The 19,850-nt window shown below is 43.4% G+C and overlaps 1 protein-coding gene across 2 annotated transcripts in view; it reads left to right on the forward strand.

Annotated features, from left to right (window-relative positions):
- Positions 1–19,322, forward strand: part of mad1l1 (mitotic arrest deficient 1 like 1) — a 1,010,048-nt gene extending 990,726 nt beyond the window's left edge. For both annotated transcript variants that reach the window (XM_078558544.1, XM_078558545.1), the window contains exon 18: positions 17,345–19,322. In XM_078558544.1, the coding sequence (XP_078414670.1) occupies positions 17,345–17,503 (159 nt within the window). In that variant the 3' untranslated portion in view covers positions 17,504–19,322. The remainder of the gene's footprint in view (positions 1–17,344) is intronic.
- The last annotated feature ends 528 nt before the right edge of the window (positions 19,323–19,850 follow it).

The following is a 19,850-nucleotide window of genomic DNA, read 5'->3' on the forward strand; positions in this document are numbered from 1 at the left end:
TCATCCATGGGCAGGATGAGGTTTCATGAGGGTATTAAAATTTGTATAAACTGTTTAAATGAAAGAAATTGACATGTCCCAGCTCATGTGACAGTGTCACATGAGGGGACAGGTCAGGAATATTTTCTTCTGCCTTATATGAAAGTTTGAATCTTGAGCCGATCTCCCTGAGGCATCACTATGCCTCAGGGAGATCTGTGCGCTGTTTTGCGCACATGCACAGGGAGCGCTTCCGGGTGGACGTCACGCTAGGCGGGCCTTAATTGGCCCACCCACGTAAAATGGTGCCGCACCCCCGAGTGGGGGCACCAACCGGGACCCTGCCCGCTCGCACCTGCTCCCGCACAACCCCCCTGATGGGGGATAAATGCTGCCCATGAAATTGCCTTTTGATTGAATATCATGCAATGTTTTTAGAAGCTGTGTTTGTGAAGTTTTAGTGTCAAGCTTATGTCATTCATCCCGTTGAGGCTACTGCACCTCTTTGTTAGGACGTGGTTTATATTTATATCAGGAAGCACTGACATAAATAAATAATGTTGAGGGTAGAATGAACTCACAGATGTAAAAAAGAATACTTTTTGTAAAAATTGTGATTATATTTGATGATAGAAATATTTTTCAAAGAAGAAGTAAGCACAGCTACCAATAGTGAATTATTGGAAATTGCCTTCTCCAATAGAACTTTAATTTTCAGCATGTGTTACGGTGTGGCTCAGGGAAGTAATACAATACACTAAATGGCTGCGTCTAGTCTTGTCTGTCTATCATGCCAAGGTCACGTTTAGATTAGCAGTGGAAATGTGATTAAAACCCACCTGTTCACACAGTGCTTCTCTAAATTGGCCACCCCTAATTATCGCAGCATTGCTTTAAGAATCCCACATTAATTTTTTAATCGGCCTGCCAAAGGCAGTCTCGAGAGAGCTAAGAACCCTCCACCCCACCCCACCTCTTACCCGCAGCTAGCCTCACCAATCATCCACTGACATAAGGAATTGAATGGCAGTGAATTCTTAATGTGTGTTTGTGAACAGTGTGCAGGAGAAAGCAGAGGAGGGGTGAGATTAAAAAACCTGTTTCTGTGAAAGCAGACTTGCCTTTACATGACAGCTGTAAAGCATGCTGCTGCGCACTCATGATACAGCCCTAAGAGCAAAATGCATCAATTTGTATAATATTGGTGCGTCTTTGGTTACACTGTGTCATTGAGAAATTGTGCCTGCCTAAGCTCTCTCAATCATCAGAGGCAATGGAGTACAGTACACCAGTCTGCCGTGGTACGTGTTGGCATTTCAAAGAAGGTGGACGACCTGGCATACTGTAACAGGGAATGAAAATCAACATGTTTTTCAGCTGACGGCAAATTGCAATACACACATATGCTTGCTTGTCATTCAGGAACATGATGGGATGGGCAGCTCAGAGGGAGTGTTTGTGGGCTGAAATGGCTTGCAGCATGGGCTTAATATTTGCATCTTTGCAAATTCTCACCAAATTTGTTAGATGTATTGATCCTCTTGCAAAGATAAGAAGGGGGTGATTTTTCACATGGCTCTTAATCATCAGAGGGGCAGAGTGAATACCCCGAGCTCATCAGACACCTGCACAGCCAGTCGTTTGGAGCGTGGGGTGTTTGGGTGGGGTTGCAGCTAAAAATGCAGTGACCCATCAACAGAGCCAAGACAGAAGGCCTCCTTAAAAGGGGATAGAGAGGATGACTTGTAGGAGGCAGACATGCTCAGACAACAGCTGGTACGATTATTCCAGAGGCACAGGATGGACATTTATGGTCCTCCTTCAAAACTCTTTCCCCTGCCAAAAAAGTAGGGGTCGCCCAATTAAGACAGATGAGGAGAATTTTTTTCTCAGAACGGAGTGAACCTTTGGAACTCTCCTCCTTCATGGCGTGTTGGTTTGCCAGCTTTGTTTAGCACAAGTGGACAGAGCTTGTGCAACATAGGCACTGGATGTCTGTACATCAAAATTGCACCGAGGTTCCATGCACATCCCTGTAGGACAAATCTTACAGAGGATCGCTGCTAACTTAGTGAAAATAAATCCAGTCTCAAAATGAGATATCTTCACTTGTGTTGTTTGTTGTCTTGTCATTAATGCAAACAAAGACTTGACTAATATAATATTTCAAACTGAAGAACAGAAACATGGTTAGTTGTGTTGCTGTCCCAGTTAAACTTGGAAGCCACTTTTCTCTTTACCCATGCACATTTCATAAGAAAAGAAGGAAATAATTAAAGCTAAAAAAGTGTTTCATCTCATAGTCAATGGGTCCCATTGATTTTTTTGTACCCCTTCATCTTTTGACTTAAATAACATCAGACAAGTCTTTGTAGTAAAATGCTCATTATAGCCTAAGGCACTACTTCCTGGAACAGGGAGCCATGTGATCAGATATGCTTTTCTCCTTTAGACTCTGATTCCCAGTCTACCGTTGTGTTAATGAGCTGCTTACTGCAGCGATCTGCAACAAGCATTCAGTATCTTATTGAGCTCCCTTTCTGCAGGTCTGCAATAGTTGTTCATAGGAATAGACAGTTTAGTACCTGGAGCCTGTCTACCATTCAGGTAGTGGAGCCTGTTCTGCCATTCAGTTAGATCATGACCAATCCATATCGTAACTCCATTTACCCACCTTGATTCTACAATGCTTAATATCTCCCCTAAAAGAGTCTTGAAAATACAATTTAGGCTGGACAGTCTCATGTGGATGTAAAAGATCCACATCATTAATTTGAAGAAGAGCAGGTGAGTTGTCCCCAGTCACCTGGTCAATATTATCCTTCAACCTCATTTAAACAGAATATGTGGTCATTACAACATTGCTGTTTGTGGGACCTTGCTGAGTATAAATTGGGGTTGCTATATTTCCTACAACAGTGACTGCAATTTTTCTTTATTCATTCATGGGATGTGGGTGTTGCTGGCTAGGCTAGCATTTATTGCCCATTCCTAATTCCCCTTGAGACTGTGGTGGTGAACTGCCTTCTTAAAGTGCTGCTGTCCATGTGTAGGTACACCCACAGTGCTGTTAGGGAAAAAGTACCAGGATTTTGACCCAGCGACAGTGAAGGAACAGCGATATGTTTCCAAGTCAGGATGGTGAGTGGCTTGGAGGGGAACTTCCCGGTGGTGGTGTTCCCATGTATCTGCTGCCCTTGTCCTTCTAGATGGTAGTAGTCGTGGGTTTGAAAGTGCTGCCTAAGGAGCCTTGGTGAGTCCCTGCAGTGCATCCTGTAGGTAGTACACACTGCTGCCACTGTGCGTTGGTGGTGGAGGGAGTGAATGTTTGTGATGGGGTGCTAATCAAGCAGGCTGACTTGTCTTTGATGGTGTCAAGCTTCTTGAGTGTTATTGGAGCTGCACTCATCCAGGCAATTGGAGAGTATTGCATCACATCCTGACCTGTGCCTTGCAGTTGGTGGACAGGCTTTGGGAAGTCAGGAGGTGAGTTACTCACTGCAGGATTCCTAGCCTCTGACCTGCTCTTGTAGCCACAGTATTTATATGGCTAGTCCAGTTCAGTTTCTGGTTAATGGTAACCCCTAGGATGTTGATAGTGGGGGATTCAGTGATGGTAATGGCATTGAATGTAAAGGGGGAATGGTAAGATTCTATCTTGTTGGAGATAGTCATTTCCTGGCACTTGTGTGGCGCAAATGTAACTTGCCACTTGTACTCTGGATTGATGGTAAATGTAGAGTGGGGGATATGCCAGGCCATGAGGTTACAGATTATAGTTGAGTACAGTTCTTGTGCTGCTGATGGCCCACAGCACCTCATGGTTGCCCAGTCTTGAGTGGCTAGATCAGTTCAAAATCTCCCATTTAGCATGGTGGTAGATCCACACAACACAATGGAGGCTATCCTCAATGTGAAGTCAAGACTTCGCCTCCACAAGGACTGTGCAGTGGTTACTCCTACTGGCACTGTCATGGAGAGATGCATCTGCAGCATTACCCTGGGTCTCTGGATTACTAGCCCAGTGACAAAACCACCACACCACCGCCATACTTTTGTGGCTGTATAGCACTTTGGCATGTCCTGAAGTTGCAAAAGACACTACATAAATGCAAGTCTTTAAAAACTTGCCAATCTCAGTTTTGAAATTTTCAAATGACCTAGTCTCAACGGCTTTTTGAGGGACAAAGTTCCAACTTTCCACTACCCTTTGCATGAATAAGTGCTTACTAAAATTATTTTTGAACAACCTAGTTCTAATTGTAAAACTATACCACATGTTGTGGATTCCCACACTAATGGAAATCATATCTCTCTGTCTATCCTATCAAATCCTTTAATCATCAGCACCCTTAGAATGTTAATGTTGAATCTGCTTCCAGCACACTGTTATGCAGCTCATTCAAATCTTAACAGTGAGCTGTGATAATCTTTTTCCCTCTGTTTCTTTTGTGAATTACTTTGGGCAAATTTTATGTTCTCCCGCCAGCAGGTTGGTAGGCAGGGTATGGCCATAAAATTCTTCAGATGGCCTTCCCACATATAACAGAAGTTTTTCATCCCTGATATCAACCTAATAACTCTGCTCAGCACACCTGAAGGCTTGGACATCGTTCTTCAAGTGTGCTGCCCAGAGTTGACGGCAGTATTCCAGCTGGGGCCTAATCTTTGTTTTCAAATATTACATAAATCACATTTTTCAGCACAGAAACAGTTTCGTTGGCCAAGCTAGTCCACACTGATGTTTATGCTCCACTCAAGCCTCCTCTGACCATATCTTATCTCATCCTGTCAGCATTTCCTACTACCCCTTTGAGGATGGTCTCAATTTTCAGGCTGACGGGAGGAGTTGAGGGGTGGAGGGTAGCCCTGCACAAGCCTTGGCGGGGAATTGGGGCGGACGCCTCGATTAGCGGCCTTCTTTTAACATTGGGCACCCCCCCTCAAAAGGTCGGGTCCCTGCAGGTGCTTCTCCTCCCCCTGGCCTCTCCATCTACACCCCTCTGCCCACACACCACCCCCCTCACCCCCACAGGCCTCACCTGCCCTGAGAGCCCCAAAACTTACCATCTCCCCGACAAGGCTTGTGCAGGTCCTGGACTCCCAGGACTTAGACACTGGGGACTGCTTCTGGCGCAGCTGGGACGAGAGAGCTACCAGCCAATCAGATTGGCCTGTACCTCTCTGAGACGGGACTTCCTCCCGAGTGAGTGGCAGTGGTCCCGCCTCTAGCCAATTAATGCTCCTTCATATCAGTGGCGATGTATTCGCCATCAACTCCTCAGATGGCAGGAAGGGAAACCTCACCATCTGAAAAATCCTGGCCTTCAAGTCTGTGTTCTTTAGTTACCCACCCCTCTGCCACTCTTCATGATTTTGAATACCTTTTTATTGCAAGGAGAAAAAGCCCAGCTTTTCTCATCTCTTCATATAATGGAAGTTTTTCATCCCTGATATCAACCTGCTCAGCATACTCGCAAGCTTTGACATCTTTCCTCATGTGGTGCCCAGAGTTGGAGGCAGTATTCCAACTGGGGCCTAATCAGTGTTTTCAAATATTACATAAATCACAAAATTTTCAGCACAGAAACAGGTTCTTCGGCCAAACTGGTCCATACTGCTGTTTATGCTCCACTCAAGCTTCCTCCCACCATATCTTATCTCAACCTGTCAGTATTTCCTACTACCCCTTTGTTCCTTGTGTATTTTTATCTAGCTTCCCTTAATTACATTTCTGCATAAGCATAATCTTTTTAAGATCAAAAAGAACAAATTTGTTTCAACATGAAAAAATTTATTCAATCTGACTGGAAATTCTAAAAACAACTTGTATTTATCTACTGCTTTTAACATAGTAAAACATCCAAGGCCCTTCATAGGAGCATTATAAAACAAAATTTAACACTCAGCCACTTAAGGAAATGCTAGAAGAAGTGGTCAAAGAGGGCGGCTTCAAAAGACCAGAATAGAGCAACACAGAGATCCTGGAGAGTTGTAGGGCTGGATGCGTCTGCAAAGATCAGGGGGAGCAAGGCCATGGGGAGATTTAGAAACAGGGATGAGAATTTACATTTCAGCCAGTAATTTATTTGGTAACTTGTCAGTAGAGATGCTTGTTTAAGCCAAGAGGATGTTGATAAATCAGCAAAATTATGAGTAAGGTTTTGCTGAAGAATAAAGCACGCATTTATCTAATGAGGAGTGGGATTTGTTTTCCCAGCTAGCAAGGAGCAACTACTCTGAAACCTACTCTATTGCAGGAATCTTGTGCTGCATGTGAACTTTAACAGTATAGTTAGTTTTTTTTTAAAGCACACATTTGCTGATGGCTCAGCAATTTTGCCCAATGACTAACTGAGCTGTATAGATCAGGAGTGCACCTAAGTGCAGTGGGCAATCATTCAGGTAGTAGTTAATGCTGAAATTAACCTTGATAAACCAGGGCTGGAAGGGGCTGAGGGCATGTGGTTTGGCCATGGTTCCTGCTCTTGGCTGCTGTCCAGTCACCCCTGACAAAAATGCTGTTAAGTCCACGTCAGGTGAGGACAAAGCAGCCAACGAAGCATCCATTTGTGATCAAACATCCTGCCCGCATACCACATCAAGACTGGCAAATGAAAAAGGAGCAAGGTACTGAGGGGCAGTCAACACCCATCATTCACTAGGAAGGAGCTGATGTCCCTGGAAAAGGTAGATTCAAAAAGAAGAAATCCAGCTAAACCTAGTGCTTTGTTGACACTGTCAGTTGGGGAGTGCTGGATATATTTTGATATTTAAATAGCTTCTTTATGAACTGTGTTGTACATTGAAATTTTTTGTGAGGAGTGGAGGAGAAATGGACCCAACTCTTGAAGTGGTCTACATCAGAACCTACCTGAATGGTAGTTGAATAAATAATTAGTTTCTAGCTTCCACTTAGCATTGATTTGCAGCCAGGAAGACTTGTTAAAAAACCAAACCATATTTTTGAAGAAATTTATTTTTCAAAAAATCCCAAATGCCTGCCACTGAGGGTTATTCATTGCGTCAGATAGTGGCACTAGCTGCACCAGTGTTAGGGAAGAATGAGCTGTCACACTGATGGTGCTGAAAGGATGAGACAAGCTGCTAGCTGTCACAACAGGAGTCATCTTGAAAGCTCTGTCCTCAGACTGAAAATGTATGATGACCAGTCTGATGTTTTCTTAGACTCCAGGAAAGACAACAGGGATTTCATAGCTGGCAGTTGTACACTCATGTCTTTGTGTATGTGTGTGTGTGTACATACGTACAGCTGAGGAATATGTGTTTCCACACAGATCCAAGAAGGTTGAGAGCTGGTATATATCTTAACAAATGTCATTACTTTCCATCAGTTCTCAAAGTTGAAAGATGGTCTCCACTTTTTAAATCCTTTAAAGCTTCCTTTGAAGCAGTTGATGGAAACAGTGAACAAATGTCCCATACAAGAACAAGTAGGCAATCACTCAAAGAAAAACAAAATACTCAGCAGGTCAGGAAGCATCAGTGGAGAGAGAAACATAGTTAATGTTTCAGATCAAACGATTGATGGGGTTGTTATGAAAGGTCATTTGACCTGAAACATGAACTATGTTTCTCCCCCTCTAGATCCTGTCTGACACGCTGAGTATTCCAGCATTTCCTGTTTTTATGTCAAATTTCCAGCATCCACAGGCGATTGCTTAGCTTTTTAACTGTAAGCTTTCCTTACTAGTTGGACCCGTACTACAATAATAATACTTGCATTTATATAATGCCACAGCTGGCTGTTAAAATGTTTCAAATTGTTTCACATAGTGAGTTGCTTCTGGAGTTACTGACTGCTATCAGCCTGGCAAATCCTGTATATATCGAGGTGATTTAACTTGTATTTTACATCATCTTGTTATAATGAATTTCAGTGCAAATAAATGCCATGTTATTTCTCTCCACACCTGCAGTGCGGGCATCAGGCTCGTTCATCATTTGTTGCAAACGTCAGAATACATTAAAGACTTGGGCTAGGATTTTACATTCAGCGTGCGGGGGCAGGCCTGACACACCGGAACGTAAAATGACACACGAAGGTCATTTGACCTGAAACATGAACTATGTTTCTCCCACTATAGATCCTGTCTGACACGCTGAGTATTCCAGCATTTTCTGTTTTTATGTCAAATTTCCAGCATCCACAGGTGATTGCTTAGCTTTTTAACTGTAAGCTTTCCTTACTGATTGGACCTGTACTACAATAATAATACTTGCATTTATATAATGCCACAGCTGGCGGCCTTTACGTTTTTTTAGGAAACCTCGTCCACGAGTGGATTTTACAAATTGAATAAAAACTTTTTTGGAAAAATAAAAACATGACCCATCTCATGTGACACAGTCACATGAGGGGGCATGTTTCATTAAATTTTTAACGTTTTTAATAATTTCTTTAAAAAGCGCTTCAATCTCCCTGAGGCAGCTCTGTGCCTCAGGGAGACTGAAGCGCTCTTTTGCACGCATGCGTGAACTGTGTGCCAGGCCTGCTCTCCCTGCACCCCCTGCCTGCACAGGTAACCGCTCATGATCCATGCTGGGGAGGCCTTAATTGGCCTGCCCGTGTGAAATCGCGGTGCCGGGCCGATCGCAGGCGACAGTCAGCCCTGCGACCGCTCCCACCGAGCCCACCCAATGCGGAAAAATTCAGGCCTTGAAGCAACTCTCTCAGCTCTTTCAGAATGACTTGAGTGCAGAATCTAGCTGAAACTCCAAGTGCAGCACTAAGAGAGCACTGCATGTTCAGTGGTAGTATTGTTTGGTCAAGATGTTAAACCAAGACCCCATCTGCCCTCTCCAGTGGATATAAAAGATTCCATGGTACTATTTTGAAAAAGAGCAGGAAGTTTTCCCTTGTGTCCTGGCCAATATTTATCCATCAATCAATGTCACTAAAACAGATTACCTGGTCAATATCACATTGCTACTTTGTGGGATCTTGCTGTACTAAAATTGGCTGCTACAGTTTCTACGTTATGACAGTGACTGCATTTCATAAGGAATTCATTGGGTGTAAAGTGCTTTGGGACATCCTGAGGTCATCAAAAGCGTGTGATCAGTGCTAGTCCTTTCTTTTGACCTGAACGTGAGTTACCCTGAAGCTGGGATAAAAAATGGTGAAAACATTTCCAATTACTGCAGCACCAACTCTGGAGAGTACAAAATATGGATTAAGAATTGGTGTGTAAAATACCCTAACTCTTAACGTGTAACATGTTGCATTTGAAATATTAGTAATTTTCACAGGAAAAATGCATGTTTCCAAAAGTTCGCAAAGGGTTAACAAGGACAATTCCTTTTCAAGGCAAAAGGCTCGAGACCAAGTACATTCCTAATAATGTTTTGCGGGATCAATGGTGCATCATGGTGGGACACTGATAGAATGGATGATGCACCATTCTATCATGACCCACTAGACCATTTGTTCCGTTCTGGAGCTTAATTCTGAATTTGTGCAATAAGTCTAATTTTGTAATCGGTGTTTGTAATCAGCCTAGTCTCATCCTGATGGCAGCCTTCCACCTCACAAGACGATGGTCTAAGCCATGGTGATGGGCTTCATGTTAAGCATTGCCTGGTGTGGCTCAGTAACCCCACTCTAGCATGGCAGTCTCTGCCGCCTTTGTTGCAGAGGAAACCAGTGGGCTGAGAGGGTGCATGATTCACTGGCCTCTCTTTTTTCTGTGCCCTCTCTTAACCAACTGAGCTTTTCGTTTCAGCTCACCTCTTCCAACATCCTTCCAAACAGTCAGCCTCCAAAGGTCACGGCTTTCATCAACTGTCGCCCAGTAGTCAGTATCAATGTCCACCATTTTCATATCTTGCTCCTAGGTACCATTGTTGTAGCGGAGGAATGGACAATCAGGAGGCCATGACCTAGTGGCCAGGTCAAAGGTCTCTGGCTATACTGCCGTCATCCCTCCGATGAATCTGGCCAAGCCAGCGCCAACATTGTTAGATTAGCAATGATTGTATGCTGATGGAATTAGCACACTCCAGGACCTCCAAATTGGTGAGCTTGTCTTGCCAAGAGACGCAGAGGGTACCTCATAGACAGCGAAGATGGAAACTGTTCAGCCTTTTCTTCTGCCTAGCATATGTTGTCCAGGTCTCACTACTGGAGAGCAGTACGCTGAAGATGCAGGCTTGCAGACTCAAGAGTTTGGTATTCTCAGTCAGATTGCTTTTGTTCCACACTCTCTTACTCAGCTAGGACATAACAGCTGCAGCTTTTGCAATGCGTGTGTTGATTTCAGCATTAAGTGACAGATTGTTGGTGATTTTGGAGCCCAGATATGTGAAGCTATCAACAACCTCCAGCGTCACATTGTCAATGCTGATAGATGGCGTGATGCTGACAGTCAAACCAAACTCTTTACAGGCGTGAGAGAGTAGAGCAACTCTCTTATAAGGACATGGCACACCTCTTGTCTTAGATCTCAGGTGAGCAAGGCTGAACAGCTTTCCATCAGTTCTGGTATGTAAGTAGACACCCTCTGTACCTGAACTGAAGGCATATGACAGCAGCAAAGAGAAGAATATGACAAAGAATATCGGTGCCAGAAGACAACCTTGTTTGCTACATAGTCAGTTTATTGCTACTTTGTTTTCCTTGCCCTTCCTTTTCTCACTGTTTCCACAAGCTGCTCGGCAGCTTCCCCTACCTGACCAGTTCAGTCACACTCTTCTGTCTTGCCAGCACAGGTTGGAACATAAGACTGCTGTTGTGACGTCGTTCCCACTGCTGCTTCATTGCTGTTTTAGGAAGACTTGAACCAGAAATGACCGAGTGAAGCCAAAATCAATAGCAGCAATTTTTATTTCACTAGCTCCTATGTTGCAGTAAGATTGCAGTTCACAGAAGATGACTGTGACTATAGGGAGCTATCTATAGGCACTGGTGCAGTGATTTTATTAACCTTGCAGATCAATAGCTGAGTTAGTAAACAGGCTGCACAGTGTTGAATTACATCAGAAGTTAATCAGTTTTAATTGTATTTATTCCTTCTCATTGTTGAATCATACAGCACAAAAGGTGGCCACTCAGACCCTGGTCCCAGTGTCAGATTTTTTGGAAGAACTATCCAATAGTCCGATTCCACCCTTTTGCACCCCCACCCACCAACCCCGCTGCTAAGAGTGGTGCTTTTCCACGAGTCTTTGCTTGAGTATCATTATCCAATATGTGCCTATAGGCCTAGTTCCACACTGGAACAAGGGAGCTGACCTGGTCACTTCAATTGTTTATTCGCTGAAAGAAACCTAATAGTCAATATACCTGCTATTGAGCTCAATACCCTTTCAAATGTTTCAGGCATGGCTCAGTGGTAGCACTCTTGCCTCTGAGTCAGAAAGTTGTGGGTTCAAGCCTCACTCTAGAGACTTGAGCACAAAATCTAGGCTGACACTCCCAGTGCAGAACTGAGGGAGTGCTGCACTGTCAGAGGTGCATTTTTTGGATGAGAGATTAAACAGAAGCCCTGTCTAGTCTCTCAGGTAGACATAGAAGACCCCATGGCACTATTTCGAAGAAGTGCAGGGGCATTCTACGTGGTGTCCTGGCCAATATTTATCTTTCAATCAATACCTAGGACAAATGATCTGGTCATTTATCACATTGCTATTTTTGGGATTCCTGTGTGCACAAATTGGCTGCTGCATTTCGTACATCACAACAGCTGCACAGGAAAATACTCTATTAGCTGTAAAGTGCTTTGGAACATTGAGGTTCTGAGAGGCGCTATAGAAATCTAAGTTATTTTTAATGCAACTGCATTGCTACTTTATGAGATTGTAAGGTTCACAGCTGTAGACATTCTGGGGACCACTGCTTAACATAGAGAGCCAGAATGCAGGTGCGCTCCCATGGAGCAAGGTGTTGTGATCTAACGTTAAACTCATATTTTTGAGGCTATATGATGTTGTCCACTCTGAGCAGGACGACAGCTAACAGTGAGTGAACCACACATCTGCACCACTATATTGTAGTGTAAAAAAAACACCTCAAAGTAAAAGATTACATTGTTGTTCTACCAGCAGAAGAGTGTCAATCCTAGGGGCGAACAAACCTGTTAGTTGTCACTTTGGTATCCGAATACTTGAAGTCTGATGAATGGAGCTATACAGAGAAAGGTGCTGTTGCTCTTTGTTTCACCAAGAGGCAGCCCACCTCTGTGCAAAAAAGGATTGGATTTTTAAATGGTCGCTATTGGCACCTAATTAATCAGAAAAAGTTGTAATACCAGGGCGCTGAATAATTAAAAACACTGTAATAAAGTTGTAATTACTGTAATCAGTTAACAAACACTAGGGGGATAAAACTGCTGCAACAACAGTGTTGCACTAATCAATTAAGAACTTACAGCCTCCTTGTAATACACGCATGATTTCAATATGCTTTTGGCAGTTGCTTACACACCAGAGTACCAAAGGCAGCAACGCACGGGATATCCTTATATTTAATTTTCAGAGTTCAAGATAGGAAAAGAGTTCATGGTTTGAGTGATGTCCAGGCTTATTCGTGTTTTCTCTCTACACTACAATTGTAAACACATGCAGTCCTACTAAATCTCCTAGCTTTGTTCGCAGACAGCCAAGTTATTGGGCTGGAACGCAGACAGGATGTGAATGCGATTCAACATCAAAGACTAGGCAAAGTGGGACACCAAGCCCAAGATGGAGCAGGATCATTTTCCAGTTCCCTGGAAATTGAAGACTGTGATGTTCTAGGCCTGAGGCGAGGAGCAGAGGCACTCCTGGAGCTGAAATGGGCAGGAACATTCTTGGGGCGGAGGTGGTTAGTGGAAGCACTTCTAGGGATGTAGACTAATGAAAGGCAGGGTCAGCTCTGTATAAATAAAAACACAAAATACTGGAAATACACAGGTCAGGAAGTAACCGTGGAGAGAGTAGCATACTTAACATTTCAGGAGAAGATTTCATCAGAACTGGATGGTCACTCCTCTCAGAGGTGAGGCAACCATATGCTGCATTCTGGAAGTTGTAATCTGGAGCAGCACTGGTGCATTCTGGGAGTGCAGTGTGCTACCCAGTGTGATTGAACCCCATCAGTCATCTTACACCAAGATAGATAATTAACCTTCCATTAACACAAGCCTCAAAATGCCTGACAATGGAACAAGTCTGTGGAAGACATGTTGGAGAGATATTAAATACAGAAGTGACAACTATAGATAAAAATTCAACTGCACTCTAGGATGTTCTTCAACTGAACCGTCTTGACTGAGTGAGATCTGCGCCTACTTTCTCTTGTGGGGAATTTGCCTGGCTTTTGCTTGGCAGCACAGGAGAGGTACATAACTCGGTGTGTGGACAGATTGCAAAACTAATGCCTCTGTGTTGTGAGGTGCAGAATTAAACTGAGGGGAAAATGGAAAGTCTATTTTGAAAACCAAACTTTTGAGGTCAGATTTCAATTTATGAAATTCCTGTGCCTATCACCCTAAAATCGGACACTTGGCATCCTCGATTTTTTTGCTAAATGGCCTGGGAGAGGTTTAAGGGAGAAGGAGATGTTTCCCCAATACAGGTTCCACACTCTTATTTCAAGGGAGTTTTCCTAATATTCATTCAAACTCTCACACAGCTTGTATCATCTTACATATTAAATATTCCATAGAATTATAGAGTATTTGCAGCTTGGAACTAGCTATTCAGTCCAACTGGTCTAATCCTATCAGCACATCCGTTTATTCCTTTCTCCCTTGTGTGTTTGCCTACATTCCCTTTCATCTGTGCTATTTATTCCCAATGCATCTGTGCTATTTGCCTCAAGTAATCCTTGTGGTTGAGTTCCACATTCTAACCACTCTCGGGGTAAAGACATTTCCCCTGAATTCACTATTGGAAATAATAGTGGCTATCATATTTATGGCCCCTAGTTTTTGTCTCCTCAGAAGTCAAAATTGGTTTTAGTTATCACAGTTCTGTTCTGCCAGTAAACTTAGGATCTCTTCTAAGTGTTACATTGTTAGTGCCAGCTCATCATACTGAGCCACCAAGGAGATTTCTGGATGTGAGTGCTTAATATCCCTCATCATTGTTCCAGTGCTGCTCTATTTCTAGATTGATGTGGCAGAGAGAAACCAGAGTTATTCTCCAGGGTCTGTCTTAGCATTCAAGTCCTTAAAGCAAACTGAGGCAGGCAGCTGAATAGTGTTAGGAGCCGATAACTGCTCCTTTTGTATAGTGTTTCAACAAAAAAAAAGTTCTAAAGAAAAATCTGTCCCTTTATCTTTTCTTTGTTCAACTACATGCTGCAGTAGGATTCTGAATCCTTTCAGCAATGTGACACTGAGGACTGCGGTTTGAAGATAGTTTTATACTCTCCAAAAGTTATTCTCTCGCTATGTTTGTGACCTTTGACTCTGCACAAAAAAAGGGATTGTCCTTTTGGAAACTGGAAATGTAAATCAGACTACCAGAAGTCTGTTCATGGACTTTTCTTTTATTTATTCATGGGATGCAGATATCGTTGGCTAGATCAGCATTTATTGCCCATCCCTAATTGCCTTTGTTCAGAGTCATTTAAGAGTCAACCACATTGGAGTCACATGTAGGCCAGACCAGGTAAGGACAGCAGTTTTCCTTCATTAGTGAAGAAGATGGGGTGTATACGACAATGGTTTCATGGCTATCATTAGATATTTAATTCCAGATTTTTATTAAATTCAAATTCCACCATCTGCTGCGGTGGGATTCAAACCCGGGTCCCCAGAGCATCACCCTGGGTCTCTGGATTACCAGTCCAGTGACAATACCACTACGCCACTGCCTCCCCTAAAATAAAAGTCTATTTCACTTTTGTTCCCCACAATGTGCAGACATAAGTTATTATTATCAATGATTTATATCAAGTGCAAAGCAAAGATCGCATTAAGTGACAGAATTTTAATCCCCGAATCCGCAGGGATCCTAGATTATCTAGGCTGACACTTCACTGCTGTACCAGGGGAGCACTGCACTGTCAGTGGTGCTGTTGATTGGGCGAGACTGGATGAGTCTAAAGCGAGGCCCCATCTATCTAATCTATAAAATTCCATGGTATCATTCAAAGAACAGGTATTTCTTCTGGCGTCTTCAACCAACACCAATAAAAGATAGATTCTCTGATTAGATATCTTGTTGATGTTTGTGGGATCTTGCTGTTACAAATTAGCTGTTGAATTTGACCATGTGTGATTATATTTCAAAATTCATAGGGTGTGATGCTTCAAGACATATTGACAACATAAAAGGTGCTATATAACTGCAAATTCTTTCCTTCCTTCATACTATGATCTGTATCCCCATTCTACCTCTGTCTTGTTCCGATTTGGATTTGAACTTGACAGTAATTGGCACCTCTGTCCCCTACCAGCACAATAAGCCTGGTGGTACTGAGAACAACAGGTCTGCTCCCCAATTGTACCCACCTGAGTATCAAGGGGCCATCATCTACAGGGACTAAAGAGGAAACCAACGCTCATACACCCTCCCCAGGACTGCTTTACAGTACCTTGCAGCAACCAGATATAGATTACCAGGTCTGATAACACCTTTTCAATAAGGGAATGATACAGGGGCAGGGAAGGCTGTTTCAAAAGGTCAGGGAAAAGCATTTTAAAATGCTTTAAATCATTTGGCAGCATCTTGCACAGTTTGGAAAAATGTTGGTATGCTGAAAGTTGGGAATAAAATGTGCAGGAGGAAGGAGAGCATCAATAAGCAGCACAGCAGCTCAAAAGCAGAGTTCATGTATTTACTCAACCAAACCAGGACCTGCTGTCTGAGTGGTGATCCCACTGACAGGTTAAAGTTGTTATACTTTGAGATTTGTATTTTTTGTTTCACATTGAATTCGGAAATTTCTAAACTGTAAACCAGTCAACAATAGTCTCTGTTGGTTACAATAGAGGCACAACTAGTTTCCACCAGTTTTCATTGTCTTATGATGTGGAGGTGTTGGTTCTTTAGGGTTCCAAAGAATTTTCATTGTTAACAAAGCAAACAAATCCCTCCTCTTACCCTTCGCCCCATGCCTATTCTGGCTAATTTTAGGTTTGACTGAAACAGTCAAGCCAAAGGGCATTCCAATTGAAGATCAACCAGTTGACAGAGAGGACACTTCTGTTTCTAATGTTCAGACTTGACCACAACTGGCACACCCCTGCCTACACAAGTGCCTCGTGGCACTGAGATCAATAGGTCTGCTTCCCTGATTATACCCACCTGAGCTTTAAGGGACAGGTGGCTAGTAGCAGCCCACAAGCATTAAGGAGAAAAGCAGCAGGCAAGTGTTGGTGGCAGTCTTGCATCTCATAACTTTGCGCTATGGTGATCAGCTTTGTGTTAAACATCGTCTGGTATGGCTCAGGAGCCCCACTCTGGCAAGGCCGTATCTGCCACATTTGCAGTGGGCTGAGAAGGTGCACAATTCTCTGGCAAGCTCACAAACCATTTCCATGACTGCTTCACTGTACCTTCCAGCAAGCAATCATCAAAGACTAAATACTAGAGAAGGTGAAATCTGTGAGCTTGCTTCCACTTTGCAGTAACACAAGAATGAAGAGCTGGCTGGCACAGAACCCTTTGGAGCTCCAGGTGATGTACCACCATTGTCCACATGTTGTGCTGTCATCTGAGTTGTTCCCTTGGTGGCGTAGATGGAAAAGAACTGTCATTCGCTCCTTCCTAGTGAAATAGAATCAGTCTGTATCCCTTGCTCCCATGCACCTCCTCAAGGCCCAAAGAGCACCGGCTTTGGGAGCGGGTTGTTGTCTAGGAGTAGCTTTCATCTCTGCTCTCTACTTAAATAGTTATTGGTCCAGGGACATTTCATGGAAATAGTATCATAGAGACTTGAGCAGAAGTAACCTTTACTGCCTCCCAATCAGTGCATCAATACAGATCCAATTCAAAACCAGTACTTGCATCCAACTTCTATGATTTTAACTACTTAGCTAAAGTAGTATCAAACACAACACCCAACAAGGAACTGTATGATATGGACCATCTCCAATTCTGATCACAACTTACTTGTGACTTAGTTGGGTGTGAGTCTCTTGTAAAATGTAAGCCATGCCCCAGGATTGGTGGGCATATAAACTATAATTTTCCTTCATCTGGAGCCGACTATTAACAGAAACACGGGCTTTCGCTGCAGTCCCTTATTGCACCTCTTCTGAACATACTTACAGGGTTGGTGTGTGTTATCTGAGAGAGGCCTAAATTAAGAGAGAAAAATAAGTAAAGAAACATTAAAAGGAAATGTTTTAAAATGAATAGTATCTTCACTGTACCAATGATTAATTTGCGTTTCATTCTCTGTTCGCTGCAGGCCGCCAACAGCCTGGGAGCAAAGATGCAGCTCCTGGAGACGGATTTCTCCAGATCCCTCACTGAGTTGATCAACCTTCACCTGCACCATCAGAACAGTATCCCAGCATTCCTCAGTGCCATCACCCTTGACCTCTTTAGTCGCCAGACATGTGCCTAGCGGTACTGGAAAGCAGCTTGATTTTTTACGATTGAAGACAACCGTTTTGAGTTCATTGTTACGCTGCAAGAAAGTTTGCTTTAGAATAGTGTCAATTAGACACCAATTCCGCACTTAGTTAGATTTGTAGTGGGGGGTTTGCTTAATATGTTTTCTAAGCAGTTGTTTTTGCTTTAGTTGTAATTTTAATTAATGTGTTCCCCTTCATTCATCATCTGGCAGCTGGAAAGGGGAGTGAGCAGAGCATGAACTCCACAGATGCTGATACCATTGCTGCCTTGAGGGGTCTCCTTTTCATGCAGGGAGCTAGACAGATGCCTGTTTTTCAGATGGAAGGACTTCAGAGTGAAGGACATGATTAAGAAATGATGAAACTCCTCTCACCAGTTGTCACAGAATGCAAGCATTTAACTGCTGTGCTGCAAAGCTATCATGCTGTATTTGGTAAAATTTCCTACACAAATCAGGGCACCCTATTGCGGGTATAACTCCTCCAGCACAAAGCATCCATCAATATATACTTGGTGCAACCCCTCATACAAGGACACAAGCCTACTTCTACTTAATGTTCTTTGCTGCATAACAAGGCAAAGATACCCTGGGCTGAAATTTATGCAGCCCATCATGCGGGAGCCATGGCAGCTGGGCCTACTTAACCGTGGGAGAGGTCCCACATCAGTCTCCTGGTGGCAGGAAAACCTTTCTTAATTAAGTAGGAGAGCAGAAGGGACTGACATGGGATTCTTGGCCCCTGCAGGATGTCAATCGTTATCCCTGAGCCCATCGCAATTTAATGGTGACACAGGAAATAAATGTAGGCTGCACAGGTCTCCTGCACCCTCAGAGGGCCGCCCAGCAAATCCTGTCCCCGTCACTCACTTTGGTCTGGGGTCCCTCTGCAATCCTGGGCCTCGGGTATGTACAGTGCTGCCAGCAGCCACCACTCCTGCTGGTGCTGGCGGCATGAGGAGCTGCTGGCCTCTGATTAGCAGTCAGCTCTCAGGAGGGACTTCTGCCAGGGACCTCAATCACAGGGAAGGCTTGCCAGCAGCCATTTATGTGCCTGAAGGGCATTTGATTCCATTGGGCCTCCCCCATGGAACTGACAGGGTTGTCCAACTCATGGATGTGACCCTCGTCAGACCAACAAAATCCCAGCTCCTGTCGCATTTGATAACGGCCATGTAAGATACCACCAGGGTGTAGAGTAATCATGGGCGGAGAGAGTATTGTCAGAGCCTTTTCTGAATTGTGGTTGATTTAGAAATCCAAGTTAATAATTCAGAGTGACAGTAAACCTTGGTGATTTTATTAATTTTGAGTGTTTAATTTTAAGAAACAACATTTGATTGCTATTGAAAGATTTTCATTAAAATTCTACATTCTCCCCACTCTTCTTGACAAGCATCAGCATCTTATTCAACTGAGATGGGGCAGCCAAACCCCACTTCTGCCCTCACTCAGCACTCAGGCATGTGCAGTTCCAACATGACATCACTAAACAGTGATCAAGTAGAAACGTCAGTTGCTTATCTCTTTACTAACCCAAAGGCACTGAGGTCAACTGTTTAGATCCCGCCTTGGCTGAAATTGGCTAACTGAGCAGACTAGAGTTAAACCTGGTGCATTAAGGCAAAAACGGAACTACAAAGGAAGTGAAAAAATCTAAGGTTTTTAGCGTATTTCCTATCTATCAGTCATTAACACTGCTGGCCTACAAGGATGGAGTGGATGTGTTTGTTCTGTGAGAACTTCACACTATTCATAAAGCACTGATTTTTTTGACGGTTGAACAGTTGCAAATAAAAAATGCAGAGTATGGCAATGTTGAACGACTCTTATTTAAGTTGAACAGCACAGTTGAAAGATTACATGTGAATGAGTTATTACCTTTTTAATTAAAAGGACACTGTGCAGATTAACATTTACAGATGCACTTCCTTTCCATAATACATCCATTGATACATGCAACTGACTTGTGCTTCCTTAACTCCAATGAAACCCTTCCAGCCATATGGTTTATTTGACAAGGTCTTAAACTGAAATGACAACAGCACTTCCAGCGCTGTTGACCCTGCAAAGTCCCCTGTACTAACGTCTTGGGGCTTGTCCCAATATTAAGAGAGCTGTCTCACAAATTAGTGAAGCAACAGCCTGACATATATTCACAGAATCATACCTCACAGACAATGTCCCAGACACTGCCATCACCATCCCTGGATATGTCCTGTCCCACTGACAGAGGTGATGGCACAGTGGTATACAGTCAAGAAGGAGTTGCCCTGGGAGTCCTCAACATCAACTCTGGACCTCATGAAGTCTCATGGTATCAGGTCAAACCTGGGCA

The sequence above is a fragment of the Cetorhinus maximus genome, chromosome 15, assembly GCF_964194155.1.
Source record: "Cetorhinus maximus chromosome 15, sCetMax3.hap1.1, whole genome shotgun sequence".
In the NCBI taxonomy this organism is placed as follows: Eukaryota; Metazoa; Chordata; class Chondrichthyes; order Lamniformes; family Cetorhinidae; genus Cetorhinus; species Cetorhinus maximus.